The sequence below is a fragment of the Theropithecus gelada genome, chromosome 1, assembly GCF_003255815.1.
Source record: "Theropithecus gelada isolate Dixy chromosome 1, Tgel_1.0, whole genome shotgun sequence".
NCBI classification, from domain to species: domain Eukaryota; kingdom Metazoa; phylum Chordata; class Mammalia; order Primates; family Cercopithecidae; genus Theropithecus; species Theropithecus gelada.
The window spans coordinates 210,168,033-210,186,321 of NC_037668.1; the positions used below are offsets into that span (position 1 = coordinate 210,168,033).

General features: G+C 44.6%; 1 protein-coding gene across 2 annotated transcripts in view; it reads left to right on the forward strand.

The window, feature by feature from the left end:
- Positions 1 to 18,289, forward strand: part of EDARADD (EDAR associated death domain) — an 88,762-nt gene that overhangs the window by 21,080 nt on the left and 49,393 nt on the right. For both annotated transcript variants that reach the window (XM_025393127.1, XM_025393128.1), the window contains exon 4: positions 12,350 to 12,408. In XM_025393127.1, coding sequence (XP_025248912.1) covers positions 12,350 to 12,408 — 59 coding nt within the window. The remainder of the gene's footprint in view (positions 1 to 12,349; positions 12,409 to 18,289) is intronic.

Consider the following 18,289-nt stretch of genomic DNA (forward strand, 5'->3'; position numbering starts at 1 on the left):
GTGCAGACCATAGAGGTGGCTAGACACTAGCCTTCCATAACCTCTCCTGCTGGGTGGTCAGCAGGGCTCTGTTCCTTTTTTTTTTTTTTTTTTTTTGAGACAGAGTTTCACTCTTGTTGCCCAGGCTGAAGTGCAATGGCACCATCTTGGCTCCTGCAACCTCCGCCTCCCAGGTTCAAGCGATTCTCCTCCCTCAGCCTTCCAAGTAGCTGGGATTATAGGTGCCCACCACCACACCTGGCTAATTTTGTATTTTTAGTAGAGGCAGGGTTTCACCATGTTGGTCAAGCTGGTCTTGAACTCCTGACTTCAGGTGATCCACCTGCCTTGGCCTCCCAAAGTGCTGGGATTACAGGTGGGAGCCACCCACCTCACCTGGGCCCTGTGTTCCTTTATGGAGGCGAGGCTGCTGGTTGTCACAGTGGTGCCTCTACCTTATAGTCTGCTGACTACCCAGAGACGAGGGGTGGGATGGGGTGAGGTTGGGAATAATCGGATCTGACTAGTTTCAGAGATGGCAGGGGCACCTGGCATCCTGGTCACATAGAGGGGTAGGCCTGCCCAGCACGCACTAACGTGGGTCTCCCCAGCAGTTCTCATGGTAGTGGATAATCGTAGGGAGATCCTCAGGGCCAACCTGTCCAGAGTTTGGCCAAAGCTCTCCTCCTCTTCTCCCCCTACTATCCCAGACCCTTCTCCCTGCTCCCTGAAATGACACCATTAGAGTGTCCTGTCTTTTCTGTCCAAAAAGGCTGTGAGTGGCCTCAGCAAGTGGCTTCAGGTCTTAGGGTCTCTGTTGCCTCCTCAGTGCAGCAGGAAGGACAAGGTTACTGTCCACCTCCCAGGGTGCTGGTGAGAATTCAATGAAATAAATCGAGAATGGTGCCTGGCACTTGTGAGCACCAGACAGGGGTGCAGGGAAATCCGGCTGAAGAAGTGTGAAAAATCAAACTTTCAGTCAGAGTGGCAAAGTGAAACTGTCTTAGAAAAAGACGGAGCTGCAGTGGCCCTAGCATTGAATGTCGTGGTGCCATCGGGCTCAATATCTTTTTTTGTCACTCTTAAGTGGATTTCCTGTTTTGAAAGAAAAAGATTGTTGCCTAGCAACCTGATAATACAGTAATTGTATCATCAAATTTCTCCTAGAATTTGAGTTCTACAAAACCTTAATGAATTTATAAGTAACATGAATGTGAAAACCATACCCTCGGTCTTTCCTTTGTCCTTATTCATGCTGAATAGTATTTTTTTCTTAGATCAAGGAACAGATTGGGGTGAACATTATTATTAAGTGCATAATTTCTTATTTCCAAATAAATACATCATTTTATAAGTAAATGAACCATGTCTGGAAGTTTAAAAACTTACTCCTGCATTTGCACTCAACAATATAACAATTTGATGTCTGCTAGTATTTTTCTTTGATGTCACTAGTGGGACCAATACTATCATTAGACATTATGGTAATTTTCTCATTCAAGTTGTTTATGGCTGGGTGCCTTGGCTCACAGTTGACCCCAGGAGTTCAAGACCAGCCTGGGCAACATGGTGAAACCCCGTCTATCCAAAAACTATAAAAAATTAGCCGGGCGTGGTGACATGTGCCGTAATCCCAGCTACCAGGGAAGCTGGGGTGGATGGATCACCTGAGCCTGGGAGATTGAGGCTACAGTGAGGCATGAACCTCCTGGGCTGCACCCCAGCCTGGGTGACAGAATGAGACCTTGTCTCATAAATAAACAAACAAACAAACAAATAAATAAATAGTTTTTAGGGAAAGAAAAATCCACGTGAATTAACAAAGAGACTGATTTATAGACTTAAAAACAATTGTAATTTAATTCTATAAAGGAAAGACTAGGACGCCAACATTTAAGTGAGTTTTAAGGAGGCCAGCTTTATTTGCTAGAAGCATCATTTGTAATTAGCGTTAACAGTTTCACAAAATCTCTTTCATACTGCTAGCATATTCCTACATTATTCACAGAGAGTATAAACCTTTAACAGTGGCCAGAATAGATTGGTTTTGAATAATGTGGTTTAATAATCAGCTGTGGAAATCTAGTGTAATTTCAGTGATCAGCATCTGTTTTTGAGGTGAAATGTGTTAATATAAATTATATCTGTTTTCTCATTGGGCATAAATGCAGAGCTTCCGTCTCAAGCAGTCACCCCCTGATTTTACAGTTTTCGGGGGTTCATTTTGTTTGGGGCTCTTTTCTGATGGCCATTCTGTGAGTCTACGGGTACTAAGAACTGGTGAGATTGAGGTTTACTTTCCATCACATGATTCCCAGTATCTCATAGAAGCTGCTGCTTAATTGTTCTGAAGGGAATGTGACTGTTCACATTTTCGAGAGAAAAACGTGTTTGAAAAAGGAATTTTGATTTTTGAGCCACTATTCATAATGGGAGAAAATTACACTTAAATACACGAATCTAACAAGATTTTATCATCTTCATTTCCTCTCGTGTCCTTGCTCTTTTCTTTGATCATTCAAAAAATATTATAGTGTATTTAGAAGTTAAAGAGAAGTAAGGTAGACTTTTTTTTTCTTTTTTTTTCTTTTCTTTTCTTTTTTTCTTTTTTTTTAAGACGGAGTCTCACTCTGTCACCCAGGCTGGAGCGCAGTGGTGTGATCTCAGCTCACTGCAAGCTCTGCCTCCTGGCTCAGCCTGCCGAGTAGCTGGGACTACAGGCGCTGGCTACCAAGCCCAGCTAATTTTTTGTATTTTTGGTGGAGACGGGGTTTCACTGTGTTAGCCAGGATGGTTTTGATCTCCTGACTTCGTGATCCACCCACCTCGACCTCCCAAAGTGCTGGGATTACAGGCGTAAGCCACCGCACCGGCCTCTTTTTTTTTTTTTCTGAGTCTTGCTCTGTCACCCAGGCTGGAGTGCAGTGGCATGATCTCAACTCACTGCAACCTCTGCCTCCCAGGCTCAAGCAATTCTCTCACTTCAGCCTTCTAAGTAACTGGGACTACGGACGCCCACCACCACACCCAGCTAATTTTTGTATTTTTTAGTAGAAAGGAGGTTTCACCATGTTGGCCAGGCTGGTCTCGAACTCCTGACCTCAAGTAATCCACCCACCTCGGCCTCCCAAAGTTCTGGGATTACAGGCATGAGCCCACCGAAGTAAGGTAGACTAATACTACCTTAAGAAGTTTGAGGAACTTGAACTAAAGCATAGATACTGTTTGGGGATGCCTTTTAGAGCAATGTAATTAACATTGTTAATTACATTAACAATCTAATTAACTATGAAGGAGTAGTTCAGTTTGAACACGTGAAGAGAAAATAAACGAGTACCAGGAAATCACTAAATAATTCAAAAGTAGAAATGTCTGTCCTAAAACTAGGAAGCCAATATGTTGTATTTGATATGGTTTCCTACCTCACGGATTGATAGTGATGCCATGGGAAGAGTTGTCCCTGTTCTCACGGGAAACTCCGCATCCTCCCACCTGCATGGTGTGCTGTGTGTTCTCATCCTGCTTGTTCAATAAATACACTCCCCGCCCCTGTCCCCCAAGCCTTGACAGAGACCCTCTTGGGAATCTTCTGTTACAGTAAACCGAAAATCAACATGCCGTCTTGGGAGTCTTCTGTTACAGTAAACCAAAAATCAGTGTGCCCTCCCCTCCCAGTTATGGCAAGAATACAATGGAAACAACTCTCCAAAACATTTTTTAATCTTTTATGTGCAAGAGGATAGAGGGGAGGGAGAAGACTGTGACCATGGGAGCATTTGGAAAACCATCTGAGAAAAGTCGCTATTAAATTCAAATTCTTTCCCAGTGTTTCAGGAGCCTGAGGCAGGAGGACCACTTGAGACTAGGAGTTTGAGACCAGCCTGAGCAACATAGTGAGACTCCTATCTATACAAAAAAAAAAAAAATTAATTAGCTGAGTGTAGTGGTGCACACCTATAGTCCCAGCTACATGGGAGGCTGAGGCTGGAGGATCGTTTGAGCCTGGGAGTTCGAGGCTGCAGTGAGCTATAGCTATAACTGTGCCACTGCACTATAGCTTGGGCGACAGTGAGTCCCCATCTCAACAAAAACAAAACTAAAACAAAACAAAAAACTCAACTTCTCATATTGAGAAAAAAAAAAACACTTTAAAGAAATCTGGGTTAATAATTTTGACATTGTGGGAATGACTGTGATTGAAGTCACATGCTTATTACATTGGGCTGTGATGAATGACCCTTCAGTGTGCATCAGAATGTGGGGATGCTTGTCAACAATGCAGACGTGTGGACCCCTGGAGATTCCAACTAAAGAGGTCTGGGGGAGAGCCCAGCACTCTGATTGAGAGGCAGGAGAGCTGAGAGGGACACAAACCTGGGTCAGATGGCAACCACTCTAGCTGTAAAAAGATGACATACACAGCCTTAGGCAAAGGCCACACTTTTAGCTTCAGTTTCTCAGATCATGCTATTATGAAAAGAAAGTCTTTTATTCTAGTCAGAATTGTGTGTGAGACAATGAATACACATGGTCTTTTATTTGAACCAGTCTAGCAGCTCAGTGCATAATAGGTGAATGAATGCTAATGCATGTACGGTGACTCACGCCTGTAATCCCAGAGCTTTGGGAGGCCAAGGTGGCTGGATTACTTGAGGCCAGGAGTTCCAGACCAGCCTGGTCAACATGGCGATACCCCGTCTCTACTAAAAATACAAAAATAAAATTAGTCAGGTGTGGTGGCATGCACCTGTAATCCCAGATACTGGAGTGGCTGAGGCAGGAGAATTGCTTGAACCTGGGAGGCAGAGATTGCAATGAGCTGAGATCATGCCACTGCACTCCAGCCTGGGCAACGAAGTGAGACTCTGTTTCAAAATAAATAAACACATAAAATAAAAAAGACTGCTAATGAATGTAAAAAACAAATGACTTAATCAATCAATCCCTTACTTCATCCTGACTTTTCAACCCTGAGTTAAATGGTTCTGTATTTAAGGCTAAATAACTTTAAAATTTTACATGATACTAAAATGTCTTTTATAATATATTTCTGCCAACTTTAAAGTTTAGAGTATGGCCTTGAATTCTGTGACTAAAGATTAGAATCTGATGGAACAAAATCAGTTTTTAAGCTGTTTTGTACCATCTTCACCATTGGTAGGAAAACTGTGAAGTTAACACAACTTTGGAATGGAAGTTGCTTCCTAGCAATTCATATGGAAAGATGTTAAATGTTTAACATGAGTTTTAAGTTCCTTTGCTTTTTGCTGGCAACCTGAACTTGAACAAGAGAACCAAAATGGTTTAGGTCTGACCTTTAGGAGGGTGAGCTGTTGGGACAAGTATAATCCCACTCTCTGCTGTCTGAAAGGCTTAGTAAAATGACAGACGAATGAATACAGTGGAATTTGATAGCATGTTGTTAATCAGGGGAATTTTTTTTTTTTTTTGAGATGGAGTCTCCCTCTGTCTCCTAGGCTGGAGTTCATAAGATTGCAGGCATGCGCCACCACACCCAGCTAATTTTTGTATTTTCAGTAGAGACGTGGTTTCACCATGTTGACCAGGCTGGTCTCGAACTCCTGACCTCAGGTGATCCACCTGCCTCAGCCTCCCAAAGTGCTGGGATTACAGGCATGAGCCACCGTGACCCACCAGGGGAGAATGTGTTTTGATTGTCTCCTCTTCACCCCGTTGGTGAGGGAGGGATTCCATCTTAGGGTTACAGGGATGGCCAAACACACAACACTCAACACTGAACAGATGAGATCGACAGGAATTTATGAGTCATGTATACTCAGCCTGGGAGAAGAGGACACTGTGCATCACACAGGGCCACAGGGGGGTTGCACTTAAGAGCAGAGTAAACAACCAGGGGCTGTCAGACAGTCTTTATAGTATTAAGAGGGTGGGGTGCCTCCTGGTTGTCATGCAGAATGTGATTGACTTGTTTGAGTAAGTCCATGGAGTTGGGGGAAATGAAGCCCTTTACAAAAAGAGAACAAGGATTGTGCCTGGTCCCCTTGGTAAGGGGCATTGTTTGGCTAGGGGACTTTCTCCATGGGAGCAGAGTGGCAAGGGGAACTTGTGGTTAAGCCATTCAGGACCTTCCCAGTTCTTTTTTTTTTTTTTTTGAGATGAAGTCTCACTCTGTCACCCAGCCTGGAGTGCGGTGGCACGATCTCGGCTCACTACAACCTCTGCCTCCTGGGTTCAAGCAATTCTCTTGCCTCAGCCTCCTGTGTAGCTGGGATTACAGGTGCCTGCCACCACGCCCGGTTAAGTTTTGTACTTTTAGTAAAGATGGGGTTTCACCATGTTGGCCAGGCTGGTCTCCAACTCCTGACCTCAGATGATCCACCCGCCTTGGCCTCCCAAAGTGCTGGGATTACAGGTGTGAGCCACCATGCCTGGTTAAGTTTTGTATTTTTAATAAAGATGGGGTTTCACCATGTTAACCAGGCTGGTCTCCAACTCCTAACCTCAAATGACCCACCTGCCCTGGCCTCCCAAAGTGCTGGGATTCCAGGCGTGGGCCACTATGCCTGGTTAAGTTTTGTATTTTTAGTAAAGATGGGGTTTCACCGTGTTAGCCAGGCTGATCTCGAACTCCTAACCTCAAATGATACACCCGCCCTGGCCTCCCAAAGTGCTGGGATTCCAGGCGTGAGCCACCACGCCCAGTTAAGTTTTGTATTTTTGGTAAAGATGGGATTTCATCATGTTAGCCAGGCTGGTCTCAAACTCCTAACCTCAAATGATCCACCCGCCTTGGCCTCCCAAAGTGCTGGGCTTACAGGTGTGAGCCCTTCCCAGTTCTACCAGTGTCAGGGCATCACATGAATTGAGCCTCAGTGTTAGGTCTTATACAGCAGTTCACCCCTGGATGCCATGGCATAAATTTAAACCTTGATGATGGCTGAGACTTCTAGGGAATAGAAGTGCCCCACTAAGAAGCAAGGAAGGCACTTGACCAGGAGGGAGAGGGCCACATGGTGAGACTATCACCAAAAACATGAACTTTAGAGGTGTCCCACGATGGCCAGTAAAGGCGGTTGAGTAGGGAGTACATGTCCCCAGAGGTTGTGGATTTAGATTCATTAAGGCCTGTGGCAGTAGTGACACCCAGTAACTTACATAGGAGTTCCTTGAAGATTTCATTATGCCTCTCAATCGAACCTGCTGCCTGATAAGAGAGGGGAGGTGAAAGTTTCATTGAATGGCTTAAGAACCCGGCATTGTATATTCTCAGAAGAAAAATGAGTGTCTTGTTCACTGTCAGTAATATGTGGGACTCCAAGGGGGACCAGAAATGTTCTACTGAAGCCTCGTATTATGGCCTTGCTGTACGTAGGGACATCTGTTTCTTTGATTTATAGTTTGGGTGTATTTGAAGCAAGAGATTCTGAGAGTTCCTTACCATAAAGGATGCAATTCTTAGGCAATGGTCCAAGAGTTTATAAAAACTGTGCAGATGGGGCAATTTGTTGGCCAGGACATCCAGCAATAAGATGACTGCCTGAAGTTTGACCAGTTTTGCTAACCTTGGGTCCCTCCTTTATCAGGGATATGCTGGTTAAGGGATGGAAAGCAGCAGCTATCCACTGAGCTTCATCGTGTATGATGGGGGTGATGTCATCTGTAAAGTCTACAAATTCCCATTGCTTTTCACCCAGTTGTTTTGAAGGGGCTCCCCAGATAACCTAGGAGTCTGCAAGAGGGGTGACTTTTTCCAGCACCATGGGCTCTGGTGAGGGATGGGGGACGCCACCCCTTCCTGCAGATGGAATATGCCAGAGGGCCCGGGTTTGGCTCCATCCTGTATCAAGGAGGCCTTGGTAACCATGCGGAGCTTGCAGGATTTTGCTTCCATGACCCAAGGCATAATGGACAGAGCAGTGTGGAGGGGCACAGCTAGGGTTTAATGACGGTCTCTATTTCCAAGAGAGCCCAGTATGCAGCTAGCAGATACTGCTCTAATAATGTATAGAACAGAGCCTACAAGGGCAGTTTCCTGCGTCAAAAGCCTGTGGACAACTTTCAGCTGTCATGGGTGTCCAAAGACTTCAGGGGGAATGGGAGGAGGTTGCTGAAACCCCTGCAGTGCAGAAATCTCTGGGGGTCCTAATGGGACTGCCTGCTGTAGACTTTTATTGGAGGGGCTCATTCAAATTTACATTGAGCTGACTTGCAAGTACTGGCATCAATGAGACTAAATTTGTAAATGAGAAATATGTTGCCACCAGAACCCAAAAAAGAACTAAAAAAATACTAGACTTGTATTCACATTGTGGGTGCAGAAAGGGTCAATAGCTCTTTATTGACAGTGTCTGCGTGGGAGCAGCCCTTAGTTTACCAAGTAATTTTTAGAAATTTCACCACAGTGGCAGGGCCTTGCACTGTGTGTGGGGGCAGTGGCCCATCTCTTTCCGTGAGCATTGTTGTGAGTACTGTACTTCGTGGCCTGCATGAGAATGTCAAGTGAGAATGTCCTCAGAGGAGGATCTCATCCATGTAATGTCATCACACTCATGAGGCTGAGAAAGGGGGATGCAGTTCGATCTTGCCTACAAAGCCCGTGTGTGATGACCAGGCTCTTGAAAGGCCCCATCGGCACCTTGAAAATATGTATTGTGTCCCTTTGCAGATGAAGGCAAACTCTGACTGAGAGACTATTGTGATAGGCACTGAGCAGAACATTTCAGGCAAATCTGTAATAGCAAAATATTTTCTGGTCACTAATCGGATGGAGTCGGTGTTTTCCAATCATATTGGGCATGGGGTATGGAAGCCTTAAGGGATGGGACCACAGCAATAAAAGTGTAGTAATCCAGCTGGATGCGGTGGCTCATGCCTGTAATCGCAGCACTTTGGGAGGCTGAGGTGGGCAGATCACCTGAGGTCAGGAGTTCAAGACCAGCCTAGACAACATGGTGAAACCCTGTCTTTACTAAAAATATAAAAATTAGCTGGGCGTGGTGGTGGGCACCTGTGGTCCTAGCTTCTTGGGAGGCTGGGGCAGGAGAATCACTTGAACCTGGGAAATGGAGGTTGCAGTGAGCTGATATCATGCCACTGCACTCCAGCCTGGGTGACAGAGCAAGACTCTGTCTCAAAAAATAAATAAATAAAATAAAATTGTAGTAATCCACTGTGAAGCAGCTTCTTTTTTTTTTTTTTAGGAGACAGGACATTGCTCTGTCACTCAGGGCTGGAGTGTGGGGGTGTGATCACAGATCACTGCAGCCTTGACCTCTGGGAGTCAAGTGATCCTCCCACCTCAGCCTCCCAAGTAGCTGGGGCGATAGGCATGTGACACCAGGCCCAGCTAATGTTTAAATTTTTTTGTAGAGATAGGGTCTTGCTGTGTTGCCTGGGCTGATCTTGAACTCTGGGCCCCTAAGCCACCCTCCCATCTTAGCCTCCCAAAGTGCTGGGATTACAGGTGTGAGCCACCACACCCGGCCTGTCTTCTCCTTTGTGTCCAGGTTTCTTTTTATCTTTCTTTCATTCCCTTTTTATGGTCACTGGATATACTTTTGGCAGGGGCAGTCTTCTCTACTCTGCTCATATTGATAAATTTCTTCCCACGGAGAACCGCAAATCAGTATAATCAGGGGTGGGGCCTTCCCTGTGGCAGTGGTTGCTCTCATGTAGTTTAAAAATCGTGGGCTTATGTCAGGGTGAATTAACCCTTTTACTGTGCCCCGGGGCTACCAGGAGTTTTCCCTACAACTCGGAGGATCAGGATCTTTGTTGCAATAGGGGCATAAGCTGCAGCGTGGTCCAGCCCAATGGAAGAGTGCTGGCCTGTAACCCAGAGGTGGAGGGACTCTGCTACGGCTGTCTTTTCTGCCATGAGGGTTTTCTTTAATTAATTAACTAATGTGTTTAGGGATTTTTTCTCTCTTGTACAAATGCCCTCAGAATATTTTGGACTTCTAGCCACAAAAAGTTGTGGCTTTCAGTTTTTGTCTCCATATGATCATCTGTGACAGGGACCTTCTGGGAGGTTATGAGCACAGGGTTGGGAGCCAGGTGGACCCCGTCGCAGGCAGCCACCTCTTCCTCCAGGGAATGTCAGTCGGTCTCCCTGGGGATGGGGTCCTCATCCAGTCAGGTGGTTTTGTCTGTGGCCCAGGTGGGGACATTAAACCCACTATGGCAAGATGAGCTCTTTGGTGTGTTAGAAGCAGCAGCGCTGAGCACAGCTGGGTGCGCTCGCCAGGGGCTGTGTGCCAAGAGAGCAGTTGAGTACTAAATACTTTTTCCCCTTTTCTTTCTTCATTAGCACCTGGGCCGCAGACCGCCACGGCTGTGCACCTTGATGCCCCTGGGGGTCAGGAGAACACGTGGGCAGCAGCAAGGGAAGCAGCAGCTGAGGGGATAGGCAGGGTCATGCCCTCGGCCTTGACAGCAACCAGGGCACAAGGGAAACTCCCCTGGGGAATTCCCTGGTTTCTCTCCTTCCTTTCTGCAAACCTCTGTCTGCAAAGGACCATCCCCATGGCTGACCTGGGGATGCACATTCACAAACAGTGTCTGTACAGCTGCCCCAAGTGGCCAGTGATGGTCACCAAGCTAGTTGTGTTGCTAAGAGAACTTGCACCTATCCCTCGATAAGTGGGACTTAAGCAGCAACCGGTTAGGGGGCTGTGCTACGACCGTCTTTACAGATGGGAGCCTCAGGAGACCACCTGCCAAACACAGGCCCAACCTGACAGCATTGGGGTCCAGTCAGTCCACAACAGTTTTCATCTTGGGATGAGATAGCAAGCAATCAACAAAGACAACACAGCATTGCATAGGCCAGAATGCAAATCTTCCGGTAATCGTCGATTCCATCCCAGGCAGCCTGCATGGTGTTAGTGAAGTTGGTTAGCCGAGAGCAGTTAATGAAATCTGACCAAATATCCTTGATTGTGGTTGGGTCATCCTGTTCAATACGCCAGTTGTTTCTTTTTTTTTTTTTTTTTTTTTTTTGAGACAGGGTCTCATTCTGTCCCCCAGGCTGGAATGCAGTGGCATGATCAGAGCTGACTGCAGTCTTGAACTCCTGGGCTCAAGCGATCCTCCCCTCTCAGCCTCCCAAGTAGCTGGGACTACAGGCACACACCACCATGCCTGGCTAATTTTTAATTTTTTTGAGATCGGGTCTCACTGTGTTGCCCAGGCTGCCCTCAAACTCCTGTCTCAAGTGATCCTCCTGCCTCAGCCTCCTGAGTAGCTGTCATTACAGGCACGAGCCACCACTCCTGGCTATCACTCCAGTTGTTTTGATCATCTTCTCCTCACCCCTGCTCTAGGATTATGGGGATGGACAAACACACACACCCAACACTGGAGAGACAAGATCAGCAGCAGTTTATGAGTCACATATACTGACAGCCCAGGGGAGGAGGACACTGCCCATCACGCAGAGCCACGCAGGGAGACACAGATGTTGTACCTGAGAGCAGAGCGGAAAACCGTGGGCTGTGTGAGGCAAACACTGTGGCATCAAAAGGGTGGGCTGCCTTCTGGTTCCCATGGGAGGACATGATCAGCCTGTTGGAATAATTCCACAGGTTGGCAGGAAACTGAAACCCACTACCCAAAGATAGGCAGGGGGCAGTCACAGTGGCTCATGCTAGTAGTCCCAACACACTTTGGGAGGCCAAGACAGGAGGATCAGTTGAGGCCAGGAGTTCAACACCAGCACGGACAACACAGTGAGAACCTGTATCTTCCTTAGCTGGGTGTGGTGGCACATGCCTATCTTCCCAGACACTTGGGAGGCTGAGGCGGGAGGATCACATGAGCCCAGGAGCTCCAAGTTACTGTGAGCTGCACTGCAGCCTGGATGACAGAGTGAGACCCTCTGTCTCTTTTTTTTTTTTTTTTTTTTTTGAGTTGGAGTCCAGGCTGGAGTGCAATGGCACGATCTCAGCTCACTGCAACCTTCGCCTCCTGGGTTCAAGCGATTCTCCTGCCTCAGCCTCCCGAGCAGCTGGGATTACAGGCATGCGCCACTACGCCTGGCTAATTTTGTGTTTTTAGTAGAGACGGGGTTTCACCATATTGGTCAGGCTGGTCTTGAGCTCCTGACCTCAGATGATTCGCCTGCCTCTGTCTCTTATTTTAAAAAAATAAATAAAAAATAAGCAGGAATTGTGCCTAATCTCTTGATAAGGAGCATTGTTTAGCAGGGGGATCTTATCCTTAAGAGCAGAGTTTGGAGAGGAATTTGTAGTCCAGCCCTTCTGATTTTACCAGGTGCCAAGGCAGCATGTGACACTGAGCCTTAATTTTAGGTCTTACACCATGGAGTGTGTGCTTTTTAAAATCACACTTTGTTTCTTTCTTTCTTCTTTTTTTTTTTTTTTCCTAGCTGAAGAATGTGATGCAATTACCTTGAACTGCCCACCAAATTCAGATATGAAAAATCAGGTAAGAATAATTTCAACTCTATTTTACCCTTAGGTACATGATAACCCACCTAAAATGTTTTGAGAATTATAGAACTTTACAAATAAAAAATGAAAAACAGGATTTCTAGATCATATACAGGGTTTGCAAATGGTCTCTAAGCATCCTAGTAAAGCAGCATATCTTTAGAACTTTTTTACTTCTAATAAATATTGTAGCTTTCATTCATTCTTTGAAATACTTGTCTACATGCCAGCAACAGAAAATCAATGCTCGTGAGTTAGAAAGGAGAGTTGCTTTCTTTCTAATGCGGTTGGCACCCTGTGGATGGGCAAATTCTTTAAGACACAACAAAACTAGATACTCTAATATAACACTTTTGTAATACTTTATACAACTTTAATTTTTTTAGATATCAGATGTCAAACTTTAACGTATTATTTCTATTATCTTTTTACAAAAAGGAAATGTTTATTGTGTTATGATTATAAAAGAATGTTATTTTTTAAAATTTTTATTTATTTATTTAGTTTTTGAGACAGAATCTCACTCTGTTGTCCAGGCTGGAGTGCAGTGGTGCAATCTCAGCTCACTGTAATCTCTGCCTCCCGGGTTCAAGAGATTCTCGTGCCTCAGCCTCCTGAGTAACTGAGATTACAGGTGTGCGCCACCATGCCCAGCTAATTTTTTTTTTTTTGAGACGGAGTCTCGCTCTGTCACCCAGGCTGGAGTGCAGTGGTGTGATCTCGGCTCACTGCAAGCTCCACCTCCCAGGTTAACGTGGTTCTCCTGCCTCAGCCTCCTGAGTAACTGGGACTACAGGTGCCTGCCACCATGCCTGGCTAATTTTTTTTTTTTTGTATTTTTAGTAGAGATGGGGTTTTGCCATGTTGGCCAGGCTAGTCTCAAACTCTTGGCCTCAAGTGATCTGTCCACCTAGGCCTCCCAAAGTGCTGGTATTACAGGCGTGAGCCACTGCACCTGGCCAGAATGTTCATCATGTTAAAGTTCAGATTGCGTAAAAAAGTACACACAAAATATTGAGAATTGCCTGTCATTCCACGGTTCTACCTTTTGATATACATCTTTCTGGGGACTTCCTTGGTCAGTTACTTCTTGTACTGTCCAAGCCACCTCTGTTCTCTCCCAAAGCTCATTAGCAGAGTTGCTTAACTATATTTACAGCATTCAATATCTCAAAGGCATGTCTTGCCTCAAATAGGCTGATTCAGTTCTGCTCCTTCTATATATAACATCAAGTTAATTTGTAATAAGTTTTGCCTAGTCTTGCTTTAAAAACATCAGTCTATAATAAAGTCTTTATCAGTAACATTGTTGGGTAGTCAAATCACCTCTGTAATAAAGAGAAGTTACACAATAGTTGATAAAATAAGCAATTTAAATTAAAACACATAACTCTTGAAAATGGTCAGTGGTGCTACTTTTAACTTTGTTTCAGGGAATCTTCAGCCATTAATTGTGAATATCAGACTTCACTTTACTCCTGATACTCAACATTTTCCTTGAAATTACAATCTAATAATGGGCTTCTGTACTTACTGAATTTAAACTAGTTTAGTAAACTGAAAGTATAAATTTGTTCTTCTCATAATCCTAATTTTTAAACAAAGTTTTGCTCCTCAAATTTTTTTGGTAGCATGTAGACTTCCTTGAAGATAAAAGAATGCTAAGTTTTTCATGTACTTTACCTTTAGGGATTTTCCAAAACCACTTAAGATGAGGTACAGAATATATGTTAGCACACTGTTCAGCATTTTCCCTAATTTCAGTGTTATAGTTTTGGCTATATCAAGTAAATACTGTCCTAAAAGGTGAAAATATATTTATCAACTAAAAAAATAGGGGAATGACCTCTTTGAGATTTTTAAAGTTCTGTTTTAAAACAAATGTCTTCTTGTCCTATAAAAAGTAGTACTATAAGCAGCTGGCTGCTTCCGTTGACTATTTCCTTGTATAATCTATAGGATTTGTTTTAACTGCTAGATACTCAGAAGGATTCTTTGAAATGAACTTGGCAGTTAGAACAAAGAAACTTCACCAGGGAGAAACGTTTAAAAGAAGAAAACAACCCACACTCCACTCTATAGTTCAGACATTAAAAGCAAGCTGGAGGCCAAGCTCGGTGGCTCATGCCTATAATCCCAGCACTTTGCGGGGGTCGAGGCAGGTGGATCACAAGGTCAGGAGTTCAAGACCAGCCTGGCCAAGATGGTGAAACCCTGTCTCTACTAACACTACAATAATTAGCAGGGTGCAGTGGCAGGCATCTGTAATCCCAACTACTTGGAAGGCTGAGGCAGGAGAATTGCTTGAACCAGGAGATGGAGGTTGCAGTGAGCCGAGATTATGCCATTGCACTCCAGCCTAGGTGACAGAGTGAGACTCTGTCTTAAAATAAATAAATAAATAAAACAAAAGCAAGCTGGAAGTATGTTCTTTAGAATAATTATTATCTGCCTTTTTAGTGATTTTTGTAATTTAAGAACTAAAATCTACTTCTACTAAGGATTAATTTTAGCTTCCTTTTTTGAATGATGCTGAGGAAAAACATGGTAGTGTCCTAGTGTCAAAAGTTAAAGTCTAAGCCAGGCATGGTCGCACATGCCTGTGGTCCCAGCTACTCAGGAGGCTGAGGTGGGAGGATCGCTTGAGAGCTGGAGTTTGAGGCTAGTCTGGCAACATAGCAAGACCTGTCTCTTAAACGAAACAAAACATTAAGGTCTGACGTCTCAAGTAGAGTTTCGGAAAGAACCCTGTATTTTTAGTTATTTAAAATCAATACCCCATCTACTAGAACTATTCAACTTCTACAACTTATTACAACTGGTATTTATTGAGGATATACTCTAAGACCATTGTGAACTGGGTATTCTTGGACATAAAAAATACAGGAGGAGGAAGTGGAAGATGAGACCCCAGGCAGACCTTATAGACTTGCTGGAGAGGCAGTACACACACAGTTTGATTCTTGGATGTGCGTAAGGCTCATATGTAAACAATTTCCATACTTTACGTTAAGGAAAACATTTCCTAGGACCTTTATCAATCAATAAAGTTTTAATTACTTTAACTACATGCACAAGCATATGGCAAATGAAAGTAAAGCAAAAATTTGCTCCAGCTGGGTACGGAGGCGCACGCCTGTAATCCCAGCATTTTGGGAAGCCAAGGTGGGCAGATCACTTGAGCCCAGGAGTTTGAGACCAGCCTGGGCAACATGGCAAAACCTCAAACTACAGAAGGTACAAAAATTAACCACACCTGTGGTCCTAGCTGCTCAGGAGGCTGAGGTGAGAGGATTGCTTAAACCTGGGAAGCAGAGGTTGCAGGGAGCGGAAATCGTGCCACTGCACTCCAGCCTGGGAGACAGAGCCAGACCCTGTTACCCAAAAAAAAAAAAAAAATTAGTTCCAATTTGTAGCCAAGAATCCACGCCAAGAGGAATCTAAGGTAATAAAACAAAAATAAGAAAAATAATAAATATTAGGGTACTAAGTTGGAGTTAGAAATTACGAAAAGAATGACATTGTCTTCTTTGTTGTTTATTTGGCTTACAAAACAAGTTTTTTTAGTTTTAGAAACTACATTAAGAAACTACAGACCAGCTCGGTGGCTCATGCCTGTAATCCCAGCATTTTGGGAGGCCAAAGTGGGCAGATCACCTGAGATCAGGAGTTCTAGACCAGCCTGGCCAGCATGGTGAAACCCCGTCCCTACTAAAAATACAAAAATTAGCCGCGCATGATGGTGGGCGCCTGTAATCACAGTTATTCGGGAGGCTGAGGCAGGAGAATGGCGTGAACTCAGGAGGGGAAGGTTGCAGTGAGCTGAGATCATGCTCAGCTTGAGCCTGGGAGGCTGAAGCTGCAGTGAGCTGTGATTTTGCTACTGCACTCCAGCATGGGTGACAGAGCAAGACTCTCTTTCAAAAAAGAGGAAGAAACTACAGTATCATTAAGTTATTGGCTCATTTAATTGCAACAAACATATCCTACTAATGTAAGATGTTCATAATAAGAGAAACTGGGGGTAGGATGTATATATAGGAATTCTTTACACTGTCTTCTCAAATTTTCTGTAAATCTAAAATGATCCTAAAATAAAAGGGTTACTTTAAAGAGCATACGAAATAAAATTTAGATTCTAGATCAATGAAAGGCGCATTGCCCGTTTCACCACTTGAATACAACTATTTTTGTCACTTCGTTGTATTCCTTTGTACATTTTTGTATGTATAATTATAAAAACTGCAAATAATCCTGGGCGCGGTGGCTCATGCCTATAATCCCAGCACTTTGGGAGGCCGAGGCAGGTGGACCACCTGAGGTTAGGAGTTTGAGACCAGCCTGGCCAACATGGGGAAACGGAAACCCTGTCTCTACTAAAAATACAAAAATTAGCCAGGTGTGGTGGTGGGTTCCTGTTATCCCAGCTACTCTGGAGGCTGAGGCAGGATCATCGCTTGAACCCAGGAGGTAGAGGTTGTGGTGAGCCAATATTGCACCACTGTACTCCAGCCTAGGCCACAGAGTGAGACTCCATCTCAAAAATCAAAAACAAACAGAAAACCCCCCAAAAAACCCTGCAAATAATTTGATATTGTTCCATATCCTGCTTTTGTTGTTTAACAATTCAGAAACATTTTATCCAGTTTGCTCCATGGTTTTGCCATGCTGTTGCTCTATGGCCATGATGATGTCATGGTCATGATGATGTCACAGTCAATGGCAGCATGGTATGCCCATCTGACACAGAAATAGATTCTAGGATGCGAGTCTGAGGGCCGGAGCCAGAGCCCTCCTAGTAGGTGGAATGGTATAGCCCAAGCTTGTCCAACCCGTGACCTGCAGGCCATATGTGGCCCAGGACAGCTTTGAACGCAGCCCAACACTAATCTGTAAACTTTCTTAAAACGTTATGAGTGTTTTTTGCAATTTTTTTTTGCTTTTTTTTTTTTTTTTGAGATGGAATCTTACTCTGTCTCCCAGGCTGGAATGCAGTGGTGTGATCTCAGCTCACTGCAACCTCCGCCACCTGGGTTCAAGCGATTTTCCTGGCTCAGCCTCCCTAGTAGCTGGGATTACAGGTGCGCACCACCACACCCAGCTAAATTTTTTTGTGTTTTTAGTGGAGACAGGGCTTTGCTATGTTGGCCAGGCTGGTCTCGAACTCCTGACCTCAAGTGATCTACCCGCCTCAGCCTCCCAAAGTGCTAGGATTACAGACGTGAGCCACTGTGCCCGGGGTTTTGGCAATTTTTTAAAGCTCTTCAGCTATCATTAGCGTTAGTATATTTTACGTGTGGCCCAAGACAATTCTTCTTCCAGTATGGCCCAGGGAAGCCCAAATATTGGACACCCCTGGTATAGACAGAGGATCTGAGGGGAGAGTCTGTGACAGAGTGAACTTGGCCTGAGAGATCTTAGGTGATGAGGCTGGAAGGTAAGTTGAGACCAGGGCGCCAGAGCCTTGAATGCCAGAGAGGCGTAGGTGGTGGAAGGTATTGGGGATTTTCAGTGATTTTCTCATGACCTTATCTGGGATCCCAGGGGGACTTGAACGAAGATGAGACTGGATTTTAAGCCTGTGCCTGGGAGAAGGATGCTATTGACAAGATCAATAGAGAATTCAGGAAGAAGACCATCAGATGTGTGTGTGTTGTTAGGACTGAGTTTTCTTGGTTGGCTGGTTAAGAAAGAGGAGATAAAGATGTGTGGAGTTTGGGGTATGTGAGATTTGTTGTGCCAGTGAGACAGCTTGTGTGGATGACACAGCACTAGGTACTGTGGCTAGGATTCATGCATTGGGAGATTATAGTTGAAGCCCTACGCATGGATGAGACTGTCAAGGAAATTCGTCCTTATAGGAAAGCAGACAAGTG